The sequence below is a fragment of the Panulirus ornatus genome, chromosome 17 (assembly GCF_036320965.1).
Source record: "Panulirus ornatus isolate Po-2019 chromosome 17, ASM3632096v1, whole genome shotgun sequence".
Classification (NCBI taxonomy): domain Eukaryota; kingdom Metazoa; phylum Arthropoda; class Malacostraca; order Decapoda; family Palinuridae; genus Panulirus; species Panulirus ornatus.
Window position 1 is genome coordinate 24318207 of NC_092240.1, and position 20349 is coordinate 24338555.

Here is a 20349-nt window from a genome sequence, read left to right on the forward strand (position 1 = left end):
TCATACAGTAATTAAAACTATTTGCTTTGTCGCTGTCTCCCGCATTAGCAAGGTAGCACAAGGAAACAGACGAAAGAAAGGCCCAACCCACCCACATACACATGTATATACATACACGTCCACACCCGCAAATATACATACCTATACATCTCAATGTATACATATATATATACCCACACAGACATATACATATATACCCATGTACATAATTCATACTGTCTACCTTTATTCATTCCCATTGCCACCCCGCCATACATTGAATAACAACACCCTCCTCCCTCATGTGTGCGCGGTAGCACCAGGAAAAGACAACAAAGGCCCCATTCGTTCACACTCAGTCTCTAGCTGTCATGTAATAATGCACTGAAACCACAGCTCCCTTTCCACATCCAGGCCCCACAGAACTTTCCATGGTTTACCCCAGACGCTTCACATGCCCTGGTTCAATCCATTGACAGCACGTCGACCCTGGTATACCACATCGTTCCAGTTCACTTTATTCCTTGCACGCCTTTCACCCTCCTGCATGTTCAGGCCCCGATCACTCAAAATCTTTTTCACTCCATCTTTCCACCTCCGATTTGGTCTCCCACTTCTCCTCGTTCCCTCCACATATATCCTCTTGGTCAATCTTTCCTCACTCATTCTCTCCATGTGACCAAACCATTTCAAAACACCCTCTTCTGCTCTCTCAACTACACTCTTTTTATTACCATACATCTCTCTTACTCTGTTATTACTTACTCGATCAAACCACCTCACACCACATATTGTCCTCAAACATCTCATTTCCAGCACATCCACCCTCCTGCGCACAACTCTGTCCATAGCCCACGCCTTGCAACCATACAACATTGTTGGAACCACTATTCCTTCAAACATACCCATTTTTACTTTCCGAGATAATGTTCTCGACTTCCACACATTCTTCAAGGCTCCCAGAATTTTCGCTCCCTCCCTATGATTCACTTCCGCTTCCATGGTTCCATCCGCTGCCAAATCCACTCCACTCTCCATTCAAACTTACCTCCCAAATGACTTGCCCTCAACCCTACTGTACCTAATAACCTTACTCTTATTCACATTTACTCTCAACTTTCTTCTTTCACACACTTTACCAAACTCAGTCACCAGCTTCTGCAGTTTCTCACATGAATCAGCCACCAGCGCTGTATCATCAGCGAACAACAACTGACTCACTTCCCAAGCTCTCTCATCCACAACAGACTTCATACTTGCCCCTCTTTCCAAAACTCTTGCATTCACCTCCCTAACAACCCCATCCATAAACAAATTAAACAACCATGGAGACATCACATGCCCCTGCCGCAAACCTACATTCACTGAGAACCAATCACTTTCCTCTCTTCCTACACATAGACATGCCTTACATCCTCGATAAAAACTTTTCACTGCTTCTAACAACTTGCCTCCCACACCATATATCCTTAATACCTTCCACAGAGCGTCTCTATCAACTCTATCATATGCCTTCTCCAGATCCATAAATGCTACATACAAATCCATTTGTTTTTCTAAGTATTTCTCACGTACATTCTCCAAAGCAAACACCTGATCCACACATCCTCTACCACTTCTGAAACCACACTGCTCTTCCCCAATCTGATGCTCTGTACATGCTTTCACCCTCTCAATCAATACCCTCCCATATAATTTCCCAGGAATACTCAACAAACTTATACCTCTGTAATTTGAGCACTCACTCTTATCCCCTTTGCATTTGTACAATGGCACTATGCAAGCAAGCAGTGCTCATTAACTGCATGTGCTAAGTCATCCAGCAATATGATGTCATTGTTCTGCTCCCATTTCATTTATCATTCCTAAATTGTCTGCCTTGTCCAGGCATAATAAGAAATAATTATATTGATCCTGTTGGTTAAGGAGTTGAAGTTGGGCAAGTGCATAATTGCTACCTTTGGCTTTTACAATGGATGAGCCTGAGCTTTGATTTTGACATATCTTTTGGCAACACACTGATAAATTTGCTTTCGGTAAAATTTGGCACAAAGTGTCACCATGTCACTGGATTGAAATTAGGATAAATGTAGGATCTCCTAAGTCCTTCAAGCCTTCCTTCAAAATGCCTTCCCCTCCTTCAAATCCTTCAAAGGTAAGTTTGAATCTGTTACATTGACGGTGAGGGAACACTGGCACAGCCAGCTTCATGGGAGCTGACAGGTTTGCAGGTTGCATAGTTCTTCTCTTTAGTTCACTTGACATGTCTCAGTTTTTTAATGAGTGAAGTATATTCATAACTAGATAACCTTACTAGTAAGAAATATTAATTTTGCTGGTTGTTTGGCTTGATATCACAAGGTTGATGAACAATTTATGTCTGTATAACAGTTGAATGTGTTTGGGAAGGTGAAAAATGACAAAACTGATATATCTGTGTTGAATAGTAAGCTGTAATATGGTGTTTAGCCCAAGAATATTAGGTAGTGTATTGGTGTTATAGTGATGGATGATTTGAATGCAAAGGTGAGTAATGTGGCAGTTGAGGGAATAATTGGTGTACATGGGGTGTTCATTGTTGTAAATGGAAATGGTGAAGAGCTTGTAGATTTGTGCACTGAAAAAGGACTGGTGATCGGGAATACCTGGTTTAAAAAGAGAGATATACATAAGTATATGTATTTTAGTAGGAGAGATGGCCAGAGAGCATTATTGGATTACGTGTTAATTGATAGGCGCGTGAAAGAGAGACTTTTGGATGTTCGTGTGCTGAGAGGTGCAACTGGAGGGATGTCTGATCATTATCTTGTGGAGGCGAAGGTGAAGATTTGTAGAGGTTTTCAGAAAAGAAGAGAGAATGTTGGGGTGAAGAGAGTGGTGAGAGTAAGTGAGCTTGGGAAGGAGACTTGTGTGAGGAAGTACCAGGAGAGACTGAGTTCAGAATGGAAAAAGGTGAGAACAGAGGACGTAAGGGGAGTGGGGGAGGAATGGGATGTATTTAGGGAAGTAGTGATGGCATGCGTAAAAGATGATTTTGGCATGAGAAGCGTGGGAGATGGGGAGATTAGAAAGGGTAGTGAGTGATGGGATGAAGTAAGATTAATAGTGAAAGAGAAGAGAGAGGCATTTGGAAGATTTTTGCAGGGAAATAATGCAAATGACTGGGAGATGTATAAAAGAAAGAGGCAGGAGGTCAACAGAAACGTGCAAAAGGTGAAAAAGAGGGCAAATGAGAGTTGGGGTGAGAGAGTATCATTAAATTTTAGGGAGAATAAAAAGATATTTTGGAAGGAGGTAAATAAAGTGCGTAAGACAAGGGAACAAATGTGAACATCAGTGAAGGGGGCTAATGGGGAGGTGATAACAAGTAGTGGTGATGTGAGAAGGAGATGAAGTGAGTATTTTGAATGTTTGTTGAATGTGTTTGATGATAGAGTGGCAGATATAGGGTGTTTTGGTCGAGGTGGTGTGCAAAGTGAGAGGGTTAGGGAGAATGATTTGGTAAACAGAGAAGAGATAGTAAAAGCTTTGCAGAAGATGAAAGCCGGCAAGGCAGTGGGTTTGGATGGTATTGCAGTGGAATTGATTAAAAAAGGGGGTGATTGTGTTGTTGATTGGTTGGTAAGGTTTTTTAATGTATGTATGACTCATGGTGAGGTGCCTGAGGATTGGCGGAATGCTTGCATAATGCCATTGTACAAAGGCAAAAGGGATAAAGGTGAGTGCTAAAACTACAGAGGTATAAGTTTGTTGAGTATTCTTTCGAAATCATATGGGAGGGTATTGATTGAGAGGGTAAGGCATGTACAGAACATCAGATTGGGGAAGAGCAGTGTGGTTTCATTAGTGGTAGAGGATGTGTGGATCAGGTGTTTGCTTTGAAGAATGTATGTGAGAAGTACTTAGAAAAGCAAATGGATTTGTATGTAGCATTTATGGATCTGGAGAAGGCATTTGATAAGAGTTGATAGAGATGCTCTGTGGAAGGTATTAAGAATATATGGTGTGGGAGGCAAGTAGTTAGAAGCAGTGAAAAGTTTTTATCAAGGATGTAAGGCATGTGTACGAGTAGGAAGAGAGGAAAGTGATTGGTTCTCAGTGAATGTCGGTTTGCGGCAGGGGTGCGTGATGTGTTTAATTTGTTTATGGATGGGGTTGTTAGGGAGGTGAATACAACAGTTTTGGAGAGAGGGGCAAGTATGCAGTCTGTTGTGGATGAGAGGGCTTGGGAAGTGAGTCAGTTGTTGTTCGCTGATGATATAGCGCAGGTGGCTGATTTAGGTGAGAAACTGCAGAAGCTGGTGACTGAATTGGTAAAGTGTGTGAAAGAAGAAAGCTGAGAGTAAATGTGAATAAGAGCAAGGTTATTAGGACAGTAGGGTTGAGGGACAAGTCAATTGGGAGGTACTTTTGAATGGAGAAAAACTGGAGGAAGTGAAGTGTTTTAGATATCTGGGAGTGGATTTGGCAGCGGATGGAACCATGGAAGCAGAAGTGAGTCATAGGATGGGGGGGGGGATGAAAGTTCTGGGAGCGTTGAAAAATGTGTGAAAGGGGAGAACGTTATCTTGAAAAGCAAAAATGGGTATGTTTGAAGGAATAGTGGTTTCAACTGTTATATGGTTGCGAGGCGTGGGCTATAGATAGAGTTGTATGAAGGAGGGTGGATGTGTTGGAAATGAGATGTTTGAGGACAATATGTAGTGTGAGGTGATTTGATCAAGTAAGTAATGAAAGGGTAAGAGAGATGTGTGGTAATAAAAAGAGTGTGGTTGAGAGAGCAGAAGAGGGTTTTGAAATGGTTTGGTCACATGAAGAGAATGAGTGAGGAGAGATTGACGAAGAGGATATATGTGCCAGAGGTGGAGGGAACGAGGAGAAGTGGGAGACCAAATTGGAGGTGGAAAGATGGAGTGAAAAAGATTTTGAGTGATTGGGGCCTGAACATGCAGGAGGGTGAAAGGTGTGCAAGGAACAGAGTGAATTGGAACGATGTGGTATACCGGGGTCTGCGTGCTGTCAGTGGATTGAACCAGGGCATGTGAAGCATCTGGGGTAAACCATGGAAAGTTCTGTGGGGCCTAGATGTGGAAAGGGAGCTGTGGTTTTGGTGCATTATACATGACAGCTAGAGACTGAATGTGAGCGAATGAGGCCTTTGTGTGGCAGGGTGGCGATGGAAATAAATAAGGGCAGACAGTATGAATTATGTACATGTGTATATATGTATATGTTTGTGTGTCTATATATGTATTTGTTGAGATGTATAGGTATGTATATGTGCGTGTGTGGACATGTATGTATATACATGTGTATATGGGTGGGTTGGGCCATTCTTTCGTCTGTTTCCTTGCGCTTCCTCGCTAACGCGGGAGACACCGACACAGTAAGATAATAATAATATAATAATTGGTGTTTAAGAAAGTGAACATTATTTGCTTCATCGTATCATCTTACAGAATACTCACTTGGCATGTATGTGGTTACTATTTGTTTGTTATGTGAAGATAGTTTAAGTCTCATGTTGCCTCATCTCTTAACCTTGTAGAAATGTACCATGTCTTCACTCTTACATGTATTTACACGCACACACCTCTGCCTAAGCCAGTTACCCACTTATCCACCTGCTCTGAAGGGATGATAAACGTTTGGGTTGATTATAGGCTGTTTGCTGTGCTGAGGACACAAAACCCATGTGGGGCCCAACCCTGGAGAGGAAAGAGGTAACTTATGGTCAACAACATCTGGTTTCCTTTTCTAGCTATACTTTAATTTGCTTAGTCCTTGATATCTACACTTTGCTCAGATACCATTTAATTTGCTTAGTCCTTGATATCTACACTTTGCTCAGATACCATGAGGAATGTAGGGAGGAGAGGTTAGTGTCTGTTAAGGTAAAAGTATGTTTGAAGGTATAGTAGTCCTGATGGTGGTGCATAGGATGCGAGTCTTAGGCCCTGATTGTAAAACAGGGAAAGGGGTGGATGTGTTGGAAATGAAACACTTGAGAGACTACATATGGTGTGGTGTCTGGTTGGTTGTTTTTGTAAGGAATGACAGTATAAGAGTGAAATGTAATAGTAAGCACATCCTGATTGACAGACATAACCAGGTTTCCTGAAATGGTTTGGACAGTAGGAGAGGATAAGTGAAAAAGAGAGATTACAGGGATCTGTATGTCAGAAGTGTAGGAAGCAAAGGAGAGAGGGAGACCAAGGTGGCTTAAGAAGACCTAAACATTAAGGAGCAGTGTGGTACACAAGGGGCAATGTGTTTTCAGTAGGCTAAACTAGGGTAAATTAAGTGATGAAGGAAAACCTGGAGTGGTCTTTGGGGCTTGACTGTATGGTGATCTCTAGTTTCAGTAAGCAAATGAAACCATTGTATGTCTATTTCTGATACTACCTCACAAAAGCAGGAAATGGCAGTGGTAAAAGACAAAATTGGTAGTAAAGCAGTTGGAACTATTTGTCCACAATAAGTTTTTGTTTATTGATTTTTTGTAGTTTTCCTTTATCTTATCAACTTTTATTATTAATGCTTTCATGCAAGAACCATAATTAACCTCAGCAATTATATCAATAGAATGATGAATCAGTGTGGTTGGAGCGTCCTCTTCCAACTCATTTGTGTGAAGGCTTGGCTCGAAGTGTTATGTATCTACGGGAGCTACGTCTAGAGCTACTTGACCTGATGCTAGTGGACTTGGTTCAGGTCACCAATTTATATCTAGGTGCTTTACGAGACAAAGACTCCATTACTGCCAACAATGTAAGTCTTGAGTGTTTGTTATATAAAAACTGGAATTTAAATTTACATTCATTCAACAGTTTAATTAGTTTTGATCTTTAAGACGACATTAGATATGAGAAAGAAATTAATGTTTGGCACAAGGATAACATACTCAGATTATAATCTGTGAGATATTGGTTAGAACGTTCTGCTAGGCAGGATTAATTGTATGTTTAGTTCTGCGGTGTAAGCTTAGCTGGTCAATTTTAACTCAATACTCAGATTTAGGGCTTGTTACAAAGGTAGGAAAGTTTTTGGAGTCTGGGCAGTATGCTTTGAAGCATATGGAAAGCCCAAAGACATAGTATAGTGGTCCTTGAACTGTCTCGAGTAACCATGTACAATATATTAGGTAGCTCTGTAGGCATTATATAAACAATGTTTTTGTGTATTACTTGTAAAGAATGGTGGTGAAGGATAAAAAGGTGTGGTAGTTGTTGCCATTTTTCATGGTTGGCTGCTTACTTGTACATGAAGGTAGAACTGTAGTTTGTATGCAGCCAGTGACCAAGGAGTTGTATTACCAGTACTACCCACCTGGGTATTGGAAAGCTTAGTGAGCCAACACTTCAGTAATTGTCAGGTTGCACTCTTCTGATTCAGTTAGCTGTCTTTTCTTTCTGCCTCACCCACATGTGGATTACTGGCATTCTTTATGCAAACATACAATCTCTCTTTGTCATAAATAACATTCGACAACACTTAAGCTTGTACAGCTCATTCTTTGTAACTAGATTTTCTTGAGGTGAGGACTATGCACTAGCCCTGAATTATGGCAAAATGGTAGGAGCAATAGATAAAAGTAGTAGGAGGAACATTTAGGCTGGAGCATTAGGTAGAAACATAAAGTAGAAGTAGATGGTAGGAGCCTCTGAAAACTGCACTATAGTTGCCCTCTTTTGCCATGGCCACCCCTTTGAGGGCAACAGAGGGATAGATAGATAGATAGCTAGATAATTAATGAATTTTTGATGATTAAATGAAATTCAAAAAGTCTCTCTCTCCTTTTTAGCTTGAGCCTCATGTTGTACCAACAGAAGTTCAGAGGCTAGGTCACCGCTCTGTTATCAATAGTGTTGGTGTACATGATCCACATTTTTTCTATTCAAGAAATGCATACAAGTTAGCTTCGCACACGAAGAAAAACTTTTTATGATTATATTTTAAAGTGAGCTCTGTTTCACATTTCAGTACTTTACAAACCAGTTTTGTCTGAAAAATGGAGAAAATAAAAAAAATCTTGAAATCTATTTACCTGTAATATAGTTTAATAATTGTCTTCAGTGGATATACATGAGATAATGTTACATCTCGCTTTAGTGGATATATATATATATATATATATATATATATATATATCATAGAACATACAAACCTCCAACAGCCAGGATCGAACCTGGTACCCCTGTGCAAGAGGCAGACATGCTAACCGCTAGGCTATGGGACTGTATAATAGGAAACAACTATTCGAAATACTGAGTACTCGAATACCCTTCGTCTCACAATGGTGAGCAACGGGGTCTATACTTGGTTGTTTCCGAACAGACGCACATAGCCAGCTGATAGCGTTTTACCGAACCTAACTGTACAACGCGGAGGTATATGAATACGAAGTTGTTGTATATAGATATGTGTTGAAAGAGTCTGAGTTGTCCTTTGGATTTGGTTTATAGAATTGTTAGAAGTGTAATCATATACAACTTCGTATTCATATACCCCTGCGTTGTACAGTTAGGTTCGGTAAAACGCTATCAGCTGGCTATGTGCGTCTGTTCGGAAACAACCAAGTATAGACCCCGTTGCTCACCATTGTGAGACGAAGGGTATTCGAGTACTCAGTATTTCGAATAGTTGTTTCCTATTATACAGTCCCATTGCCTAGCGATTAGCATGCCTGCCTCTTGCACAGGGGTCCCAGGTTCGATCCTGGCTGTTGGAGGTTTGTATGTTCTATGAAGGTGTGCGTTCATATGCACTTTATTCATATATATATATATATATATATAAGGTAATTACATCCATTTCATATGTTTAAGAAAAACAATATTTGAATGGACACAAACAGTTATGATAGTAATAAAAATATTTTGTTTGATACATTTGCAATTTGTATATAGATATGTGTTGAAAGAGTCTGAGTTGTCCTTTGGATGTGGTTTATATAATTGTTAGAAGTGTAATCATGACTCTTCTCTGTTTATTCAGGCCTACAGTTAAAAATCAACAATCATTATCGTTTACTCCTTGTTTGCTCTATACTGGGCCCTGAGCATAGAGCCCACTGCTCATGAAACAGTCTCAACTCTCTGTTAAGATTATTAGGGGGGAGGGGGGGTGCCAATCCTCATGAGCCAAAATTGTAATTATTGACAAGGAAACAAATGTAGAAATTACTCAGCTTGTGAAAAATAGTGTATCAGGTTTGGGAATAGCATCACAAAAATATCTTGTACATGCACAATTCGCTTTTTAATTATTATTCTTAAGAAATAGCGAGTGGTATGTTTGTAAAAGTTGAAGTTATTTGTAAAATCAGAGCCATTGCTATGAAGCAAGGGTAAACAAAAACTGTTGTTTACTTCTGGGAAAAATTAGTTGGCTAATGTCTAGTGAAAGTTGAACAACAGGTGACAGTTGATGGCTACACTCAGAATGGGGCCCTGGAAGCAGTGTATTGTCCAAAAACACCAATGGTATTACTTAGTCATAATCACATTTTTTTGTTTTTCATAGAAGTATACTTTCTATGTAATTTTTACATTTTGACATTTTTGTTTTATAATATCAGACATAATCCTTTGGATTTTGAACAAAACACTGTACTACCACTCAATTTTTAACAGGCCCAAATAAACATAGTATAGCTAGTACTTATGTTGTGAAATTTGCTTTGTTTCCCTCTAGTCTGATTACTTAAATGTTGTTCCATGTGGTGTTAAACATTTGATTGGGGTAATATGTAATACAATCTATAGAATTTCCTACGTAATAAAAATTGCAAATTTCTGGTGTGAAACATTTGATTGGGGTAATATGTAATACAATCTATAGAATTTCCTATGTAATAAAAATTGCAAATTTCTTTTTCCTAAGTGTATCCAGTTCAAAGGGGTGATCCAACCAACCAACCAACCAACCATCAAGTTTAAACCTTATGAACAGTGACACATGGCATAGTAAGTTCCAGTAAGAGATGATATGGATTACAAAACTAATTATTGTAGTTTTATATTACATAGAAAACCAATAAAGGAAATATGGTCAATTAATATTTGGCAAGCCCAGTCAGAAAAAGTGTCATATCCTTTTTCCATACATCAAACCTTCATATATGTCATTATACTGAACCACACTCAGACAAGAAAAAGAATCCCTTGATGTTTTATACAAATAGTAATTCTTTTTAAACTATGCCTCACCTGCCTGGTCTTCTAGTTTTTCTCCATTCAACCTTACCTCCCAATTAACTTGTCCCTCATCCCTACTGTCCCTAATAACCTTGCTCTTATTCACATTTGTCTTTTCACATAACATAAGGGTGAATCTTTTCTGGTATACTGATAGTGGTTTGCAGTTTCCGTAAGGGCAAATACATTTGTGGGCAATTGCTAAAAGTTAGTCCATTGAAATACATATCCAGTAAATATTTTCAAATTATATTCCTTGCAAAAGACATGGATGCATTTACCTATTCACTTACAATGAGTAATGACTTAGATAAAACTAGGTACATATCTAATACCTGTACTTACATCGCATCACAGTATTCCAGCAGTTACAACACTGACTGCATTGATAACTTCTTTAAATGAGCACCAGTAAAAGCTTAAAATAATTTATAATAACCTATAGCAATCCATCCTTTCTAATATACATTAGTATTTATTTATTTTGCTTTGTCGCTGTCACCCGCGTTAGTGAGGTATCGCAAGGAAACAGACGAAAGAATGGCCCAACCCACCCACACACGCAAATATAAATACCTATACATCTCAATGTATACATATATATATATACACACACAGACATATACATATATACACATGTACATAATTCATAGTCTGCCTTTATTTATTCCCATTGCCACCTCGCCACACATGGAATAAAAACCCCCTCCCCCTCATGTGTGCAAGGTAGCGCTAGGAAAAGACAACAAAGGCCCCATTCGTTCACACTCAGTCTCTAGCTGTCATGTAATAATGCAGTGAAACCACAGCTCCCTTTCCACATCCAGGCCCCACAGAACTTTCCATGGTTTACCCCAGACGCTTCTCATGCCCTGGTTCAATCCACTGACAGCACGTCGACCCCGGTATACCACATTGTTCCAATTCACTCTATTCCTTGCACGCCTTTCACCCTCCTGCATGTTCGGCCCGATCACTCAAAATCTTTTTCACTCCATCTTTCCACCTCCGATTTGGTCTCCCACTTCTCGTTCCCTCCAACTCTGACACAGAGGTTTTTTGCAGGGAAATAATGCAAATGAGTGGGAGGTGTATAAAAGAAAGAAGCAGGAGGTCAAGAGAAAGGTGCAAGAGGTGAAATGAGAGTTGGGGTGAGAGAGTATCAATAAATTTTAGGGAGAATAAAAAGATGTTTTGGAAAGAGGTAAATAAAGTGCGTAAGACAAGGGAACAAATGGGAACTTCAGTGAAAGGGGCTAATGGGGAGGTGATAACAAGTAGTGGTGATGTGAGGAGATGGAGTGAGTATTTTGAAGGTTTCTTGAATGTGTTTGATGATAAAGTGGCAGATATAGGGTGTTTTGGTCGAGGTGGTGTGCAAAGTGAGAGGGTTAGGGAAAATGATTTGGTAAACAGAGAAGAGGTAGTAAAAGCTTTGTGGAAGATGAAAGCCGGCAAGGCAGTGGGTTTGGATGGTATTGCAGTGGAATCTATTAAAAAAGAGGGTGACTGTATTGTTGACTGGTTGGTAAGGTTATTTAATGTATGTATGATTCATGGTGAGGTGCCTGAGGATTGGCGGAATGCTTGCATAGTGCCATTGTACAAAGGCAAAGGGGATAAGAGTGAGTGCTCAAATTACAGAGGTATAAGTTTGTTGAGTAATCCTGGTAAATTATATGGGAGGGTATTGATTGAGAGGGTGAAGGCATGTACAGAGCATCAGATTGGGGAAGAGCAGTGTGGTTTCAGAAGTGGTAGAGGATGTGTGGATCAGGTGTTTGCTTTTAAGAATGTATGTGAGAAATACTTAGAAAAACAAATGGATTTGTATGTAGCATTTATGGATCTGGAGAAGACATATGATAGAGTTGCTCTGTGGAAGGTATTAAGAATATATGGTGTGGGAGACAAGTTGTTAGAAGCAGTGAAAAGTTTTAATCGAGGATGTAAGGCATGCGTACGTGTAGGAAGAGAGGAAAGTGATTGGTTCTCAGTGAATGTAGGTTTGCGGCAGGGGTGTGTGATATCTCCATGGTTGTTTAATTTGTTTATGGATGGGGTTGTTAGGGAGGTGAATGCAAGAGTTTTGGAAAGAGGGGCAAGTATGCAGTCTGTTGTGGATGAGAGAGTTTCAAAAGTGAGTCAGTTGTTCGCTGATGATACAGCGCTGGTGGCTGATTCATGTGAGAAACTGCAGAAGCTGGTGACTGAGTTTGGTAAAGTGTGTGAAAGAAAGTTAAGAGTAAATGTGAATAAGAGCAAGGTTATTAGGTACAGTAGGGTTGAGGGTTAAGTCAACTGGGAGGTAAGTTTGAATGGAGAAAAACTGGAGGAAGTAAAGTGTTTTATATATCTGTAAGTGGATCTGGCAGCGGAAGTGAATCATAGGGTGGGGGAGGAGGCGAAAATTTTGGGAGCTTTGAAGAATGTTTGGAAGTCGAGAACATTATCTCGGAAAGCAAAAATGGGTATGTTTGAAGGAATAGTGGTTCCAACAATGTTGTATGGTTGCAAGGCGTGGGCTATGGATAGAGTTGTGCGCAGGAGGGTGGATGTGCTGGAAATGAGATGTTTGAGGACAATATGTGGTGTGAGGTGGTTTGATCGAGTAAGTAATAACAGGGTAAGAGAGATGTATGGTAATAAAAAGAGTGTAGTTGAGAGAGCAGAAGAGGGTGTTTTGAAATGGTTTGGTCACATGGAGAGAATGAGTGAGGAAAGATTGACCAAGAGGATATATGTGTCAGAGGTGGAGGGAACGAGGAGAAGTGGGAGACCAAATTGGAGGTGGAAAGATGGAGTGAAAAAGATTTTGAGTGATCGGGGCCTGAACATGCAGGAGGGTGAAAGGCGTGCAAGGAATAGAGTGAATTGGACGATGTGGTATACAGGGGTCGACGTGCTGTCAATGGATTGAACCAGGGCATGTGAAGCGTCTGGGGTAAACCATGGAAAGTTTTGTGGGCCTGGATGTGGAAAGGGAGCTGTGGTTTCGGTGCATTATTACATGACAGCTAGAGACTGAGTGTGAACGAATGGGGCCTTTGTTGTCTTTTCCTAGCACTACCTCGCACACCTGAGGGGGGAGGGGGTTGTTATTCCATGTGTGGCGAGGTGGCGCTGGGAATAAATAAAGGCAGACAGTATGAATTATGTACATGTGTATATTTGTATATGTCTGTGTGTGTATATATATATGTGTACATTGAGATGTATAGGTATGTATATTTGCGTGTGTGGACGTGTATGTATATACATGTGTATGTGGGTGGGTTGGGCCATTTCTTTCGTCTGTTTCCTTGCGCTACCTCGCTAATGCGGGAGACAGCGACAAAGTAAAATAAAATAAAATAATATATATATATATATATATATATATATATATATATATATATATATATATATATATATATATATATATAAATGGGAGCTGTGGTTTTGGTGCATTACACATGACAGCAGGAGACTGAGTGTGAATGGAAATGGCCTTTTTTAATCTGTTTTCTGGGCGCTACCTCACTGAAGCAGGGGGTAGCAATGCTGTTTCCTGTTGGGTTGGGTCGTGCCAGGAATGGATGAAGGCGAGCAAGTACGAATATGTACAAGTGTATATGTTGATATGTATATGTGTGTGTATGGGCTCTTACGTATATATGTGTGGATGGACCATTCTTTGTCTGTTTTCTGGCGCTACCTTGCTGACGCAGGAAAACAGCAATTAAGTATAATAAAACATATCATCTATACATATATATATAATATTTCTTTATTATACTTAACCATCGTCTCCTGCATTAGCGAGGTAGTGCAAGGAAACAGATGAAAGCATGGCCCAACCCACCCACATACACATTATATACATAAATACCCACACATGCATATATACATACCTATACATTTCAATGTATACATAAATATACATATTGGAAAGGATCACAATTTTGCTCATGATCAAGATATTCCTACGAGTCCACAGGGAAAATGAAACACATTAAGTTCCCAAATGCACTTTCGTGTAATAATCGCATCATCAGGGGAGACACGAGAGAAATATGTCAGTTGATATACATCGAAGAGACGAAGCTACAAATGGCATCCTAGCGTCGTTTCTTTGATGTATGTCAACTGACTGTTATATTTCTCTCTTGTGTCTCCCCTGATGATGTGATTATTACACAAAAATGCACTTGGGAACTTATCGTGTTTCATTATCCTCGTGGACTCATTGGGACATATACATATATACACGTACATTTTCATACTTGCTGCCTTGATCCATTCCCGTTGCCACCCTGCCACTCTCCCATTTCCCAGGAATACTCAACAAACTTATACCTCTGTAATTTGAACATTCACCTTTAATTCCCTTTGCCTTTGTACAATGGCACTATGCATGCATTTCACCAATCCTTTGGCACTTCACCATGAACCATACTTACACTGAATATCCTTGCCAACCAATCAACAACACAGTCACTCCCTTTTTTTTTTTTTTTTTATAAATTCCACTGCAATACCATCTAAACCTAATATTTCTCACACACATTCTTCAGTACAAACACCTGATCCACATCCTCTACCACTCCTAAAACCAAACTGCTCCTCCTCAGCCTGATACTCTGCTGTATAGAGGCACAAATATGCATTCCAGCTCATGCCAAGTACCTATCCATCAACCAGCTGTAAAGAAGGGGATGAACATCTGAATTGGTTGTATATATACAAGGAGAGAAACATAGGCCAAGATTAATACAATGTCAAGCTTCCACATTGTGGACTATACCAAAATTACAATTTCCAATTATCTGATTCAGGAGCACGTTACGTTTTATATCTGTCTATTATCATAACTCCATTCCAAACTAAATGGGGTGGATTAGGAACATAGTTTCCTCACTATTGCTCAGCCTGCATCTTTTTTTTTTTCTTCAAATAAACCCATATCTAATGTATTAGTGTGAAACTTGAGCTTCTAAACTTTAATAATTGCTTCTAACTTTATCACCATAGACAATAAGGTGATTTGTCAACTGAGACAATGGTTCCCATATATAAACAAAATGCTTAAGCTGCATTTCATTCCCAACCACTCCTCCAACATCAACTGAAATATCTTCAACTATAATAAAATTTCTCACTGTGACTATTCATCTATTTCAAGGTTTATCTTGCTTCCATGTACTCTCTCATGTGCTACAATATACCTTCTTGTCCAGCCTATTATCTACCATGCATCATATATGATGTATTATCTAAAAATACTTTTTCTGCCTGTCTAGCAACTTCTTCACACCACATAATCTTCTCATCTTTATTCTTAATCATTTCAACTATCCTATGCAAATCATCCATTTCTACTGCTCCAATCTTTTCTCTATCCAGACCTACGTACACTAAAGTCTCACATCCCTAAATCAATGTTGGGATTTTTACTCCTTCGTGACAGCTTCTTGAACACTTTATGCTTAAAATTTTTTCCATTCATCAAAGCTTTTGAAGCATCCTCAATTCTATTTCCATGCATGGCTCTACCTTCATATACAGCTTTCCCACAACCATTCTAACTAAACTTCACTCCCAAATAACTTAATACATCCACAACATCCATTCCTTAACTGCTCAAGGTGACCTGCAATCTGATCGACCTTCCTTGTTTTTCTAAAACTTGCATTCTTGTTTTACTTGCATTCACTCTCAGCACCCTCCTACTAAACACCTTAAACCAGACTACCATTCTACCCATCTCTTCCTCTGATTTACAAAACAATGAAGCAGCATCCTCATACAACACCTGCGGCAACTTCCGATTTGTTTCTCCACAGTTAAGACTACATTACAATCACACTTCCTTATTCTTACAAATGCAAATGCCCCATCAAATTTTTCTTTAATAATTACAATGCTATCGCAAAACCCTGTTGCACTTCCTCTTTATTCAAATCAATCCAATTACTCTCTCAAAGACACACTTCTTCTGTAAAATATCTTAACTTCATTAAGTAATCTTCTGTGCACACCATATGAAGTCAGAACTTTTGAAATATCCTTCCAATTAATTTCTAAATACATAAAAGGTGCATACAACTTCTTCCCTCTACAACTTTCTCCAATACTTGTCTAAGTGCAAAAATTGATCTACACACTTTCTTCCCTTCTAAAACCCACCTTGTTATTCCCATCATCTACATTAAAATATAAATCCATAACTGCTTTCCAAATGCTATCCTTTTCACTTTTTTCTAATTGCACCATTCCTAACAAAATGAGTCTGCAAGCTTTAGATCTTTAAAAAGCCAAAAGGCTTATAGAAAAAAGAAAGGAAATACAGAAGGTGAGTTAAGAATAAGAAGAAAGTAATACAGGATGTCTCAGAAACGAGTAATCCAACTGGGCATGCAATGTAGTAACACAAAAAGCATCATCTTCAAAATGAGAGGTAAACAAATGCTATCACAAAAATACTTTCTCTGTTCACTGTTTCCTGCATGAGGAACAGATGAAGAAAGGACCCCATTCACTCACATCCATTCGCTACCTGTCGTGTAAAGCACCAAAACCAAATTCTAGCAGACCTTCCCATGGTTTCCCCCGGCTGCTTCATATACCCTGGTTCAGAGCACTGAAAACACATTGACTCCTTCATACCACATCACTCTAATTCACCCTGCATCCCTTTCACCCTCCTGCATGCTCAGGTTCCAATTACTTGAAATCTCATTCACTCCATCCTTGGTTCTCCAATTTGATCTCCTCACTCTCCTTGTCCCCCATACTTCTGACACATATATCCTCTTTGTCAACCTACCACCTTGCCGGCTTTCATCTTCCACAAAGCTTTCATTACCTCTTCTCTGTTTACCAAACCACCCTCCCTGACTCTCTCACTTCGCACACCACCTCGACCAAAAAACCCTATATCTGCCACTCTATCATCAAACACATTCAACAAACCTTCAAAATACTCAGTCCATATATATATATATATATGTTTCTCGCATCAGTGAGGTAGTGCTAGGAAACAGATGAAGAATGGCCCATCCACTCATACACATATATATACATATATACCCAATACATGCTCATATACATATACATACACAGACATATACATATATACACATGTACATATTCATACTTGCTTGCCTTCATCCATTCCTACATCTCAGTGTATGCATACATACACAGACTTATACATATATACACATGTACATATTCATACCTGCTGCCTTCATCCATTCCTGTCACCATCATAAAATAGCAACCCTCCTTTCAGTGAGGTAGCACCAAGAAAAGACAAAAAAGGCCACATTCATTCATACTCAGTCTCTAGCTACCATGTGTAATGCACCAAAACCAAAGTTCCCTTTCCACATCCAGGCTCCACAGACCTTTCCATGGTTTATCCCAGACGCTTCACATGCCTTGGTTCAATCCAGTGACAGCACGTCAACCCTAGTATATCACATTGTTCCAATTTACTCTATTCCTTGCACACCCTTATGTTCAGGCCCAAATCGCTCAAAATCTTTTTCACTCCATCATTCCACCTCCAATTTGGTCTCCTGCTTCTCCATACTTCCTCAATCTTTGAAACATATATCCTCTTTTTTTGTCAATCTTTCCTCACTCATTCTCTCCACGTGTCCAAACCATTTCAACACACCCTCTTCTGCTCTCTCAACCACACTCATTTTATTATCACACATCTCTCTTTCCCTTTCATTACTTACTCAATCAAGCCACCTCACACCACATACTGTCCTCAAACATTTCATTTCCAGCACATCCACCCTCCTCCGCACAACCCAAGCCTTACAACCATATAACGTTTTTGGACCGTTTATCCTTCAAACATACCCATTTTAGCTTTCCGAGATAATGTTCTCACCTTCCACACATTCTTCAACACTACCAGAACTTCACCTCCCCCCCCACCCTGTGACTCACTTCTGCTTCCATGGTTCCATCTGTTGCTAAGTCCACTCCCAAATATCTAAAACACTTCTTCCTCCAGTTTTCTCCATTCAAACTTACCTCCCAATTAACTTGTCCCTCGACCCTAATGAACCTAATAAACTTGCTCTTATTCACATTTTCTCTCAACTTTCTTCTTTCACACACTTTACCACACTCAGTCACCAACCTCTGAAGTTTCTCACCCGAATCAACCATCAGCACTGTAACATCAGTGAACATCAACTACCCAAGCCCTCTCATCCACAACAGACTGCATACTTGCCTCTCTCTCTCTCTCTCTCTCTCTCTCTCTCCAAAACTCTTGCATTCACCTCCCTAACCAACCTACCCCAACCATAAAAAAATTAAACAACTATGGAGACTTCATGCACCCCTGCCACAAACTGACATTCAATGAAAACCAATCACTTTCCTCTCTTCCTACTCGTACACATGCCTTGCATCCTTGGTAAAAACTTTTCACTGCTTCTAGCAACTTACCTCCCACACCATGTACTCTTAAAATCTTTCACAAAGCATCTCTATCAATCCTATCATATGCCTTTTCCAGATCCATAAATGCTACATACAAATCAATCTGTTTTTCTAAGTTTTTCTCTCATACATTCTTCAAAGCAAACACCTGATCCACACATCCTCCACCACTTCTGAAACCATATTATCCCTGGGAACAGGGTAGAAGGATACTTTCCATGTATTCCCTACATGTCGTAAAAGGCAACTAAAAGGGGAAAAGGGGGGGGGGGGGGTTAACTTTTCCAAAAGAAAGAACGAAGGGAGCCAAGTCAGGATTTTCCCTCTTAGGCTCAGTCCTCTGTCCTTAACACTACCTCACTAACGTAGGAAATGGCGAATATGTATGAAAATATATACTTTTTTCATACATAATCGCCATTTCCCGTGTTAGCAAGGTAGCATTAAGAACAGAGGAAGGAGGGAAAATATATGTGCATTCCTAATACTTTATCACTGTTTCCTGCGTCAGCGAGGTAGTGCCAGGAAACAGACAAAGAATGGTCCATCCACTTGTATACACACATGCATAAACACCCAAACACGCACACACACATATATAATTTTTTTTTTTTTTTTTGCTTTGTGGCTGTCTCCCGCGTTTGCGAGGTAGCGCAAGGAAACAGACGAAAGAAATGGCCCAACCCACCCCCATACACATGTATATACATATGTCCACACACGCAAATATACATACCTACACAGCTTTCCATGGTTTACCCCAGACGCTTCACATGCCCTGATTCAATCCACTGACAGCACGTCAACCCCGGTATACCACATCGATCCAATTCACTCTATTCCTTGCCCTCCTTTCACCCTCCTGCATGTTCAGGCCCCGATCACACAAAATCTTTTTCACTCCATCTTTCCACCTCCAATTTGGTCTCCCACTTCTCCTCATTCCCTCCACCTCCGACACATATATCCTCTTGGTCAATCTTTCCTCACTCATTCTCTCCATGTGCCCAAACCATTTCAAAACACCCTCTTCTGCTCTCTCAACCATGCTCTTTTTATTTCCACACATCTCTCTTACCCTTACGTTACTTACTCGATCAAACCACCTCACACCACACATTGACCTCAAACATCTCATTTCCAGCACATCCATCCTCCTGCACACAACTCTATCCATAGCCCACGCCTCGCAACCATACAACATTGTTGGAACCACTATTCCTTCAAACATACCCATTTTTGCTTTCCGAGATAATGTTCTCGACTTCCACACATTCTTCAAGGCTCCCAGGATTTTCGCCCCCTCCCCCACCCTATGATCCACTTCCGCTTCCATGGTTCCATCCGCTGCCAGATCCACTCCCAGATATCTAAAACACTTTACTTCCTCCAGTTTTTCTCCATTCAAACTTACCTCCCAATTGACTTGACCCTCAACCCTACTGTACCTAATAACCTTGCTCTTATTCATATTTACTCTTAACTTTCTTCTTTCACACACTTTACCAAACTCAGTCACCAGCTTCTGCAGTTTCTCACATGAATCCGCCACCAGCGCTGTATCATCAGCGAACAACAACTGACTCACTTCCCAAGCTCTCTCATCCCCAACAGACTTCATACTTGCCCCTCTTTCCAAAATTCTTGCATTCACCTCCCTCACAACCCCATCCATAAACAAATTAAACAACCATGGAGACATCACACACCCCTGCTG

General features: G+C 40.0%; 1 protein-coding gene across 1 annotated transcript in view; it reads left to right on the forward strand.

Annotated features, from left to right (window-relative positions):
• Positions 1–9853, forward strand: part of LOC139754640 (piRNA biogenesis protein EXD1-like) — a 73875-nt gene extending 64022 nt beyond the window's left edge. The window contains exons 8-9 of the mRNA XM_071672149.1: positions 6565–6750; positions 7784–9853. Of these exons, the coding sequence (XP_071528250.1) occupies positions 6565–6750; positions 7784–7927 (330 nt within the window). The 3' untranslated portion in view covers positions 7928–9853. The remainder of the gene's footprint in view (positions 1–6564; positions 6751–7783) is intronic.
• The last annotated feature ends 10496 nt before the right edge of the window (positions 9854–20349 follow it).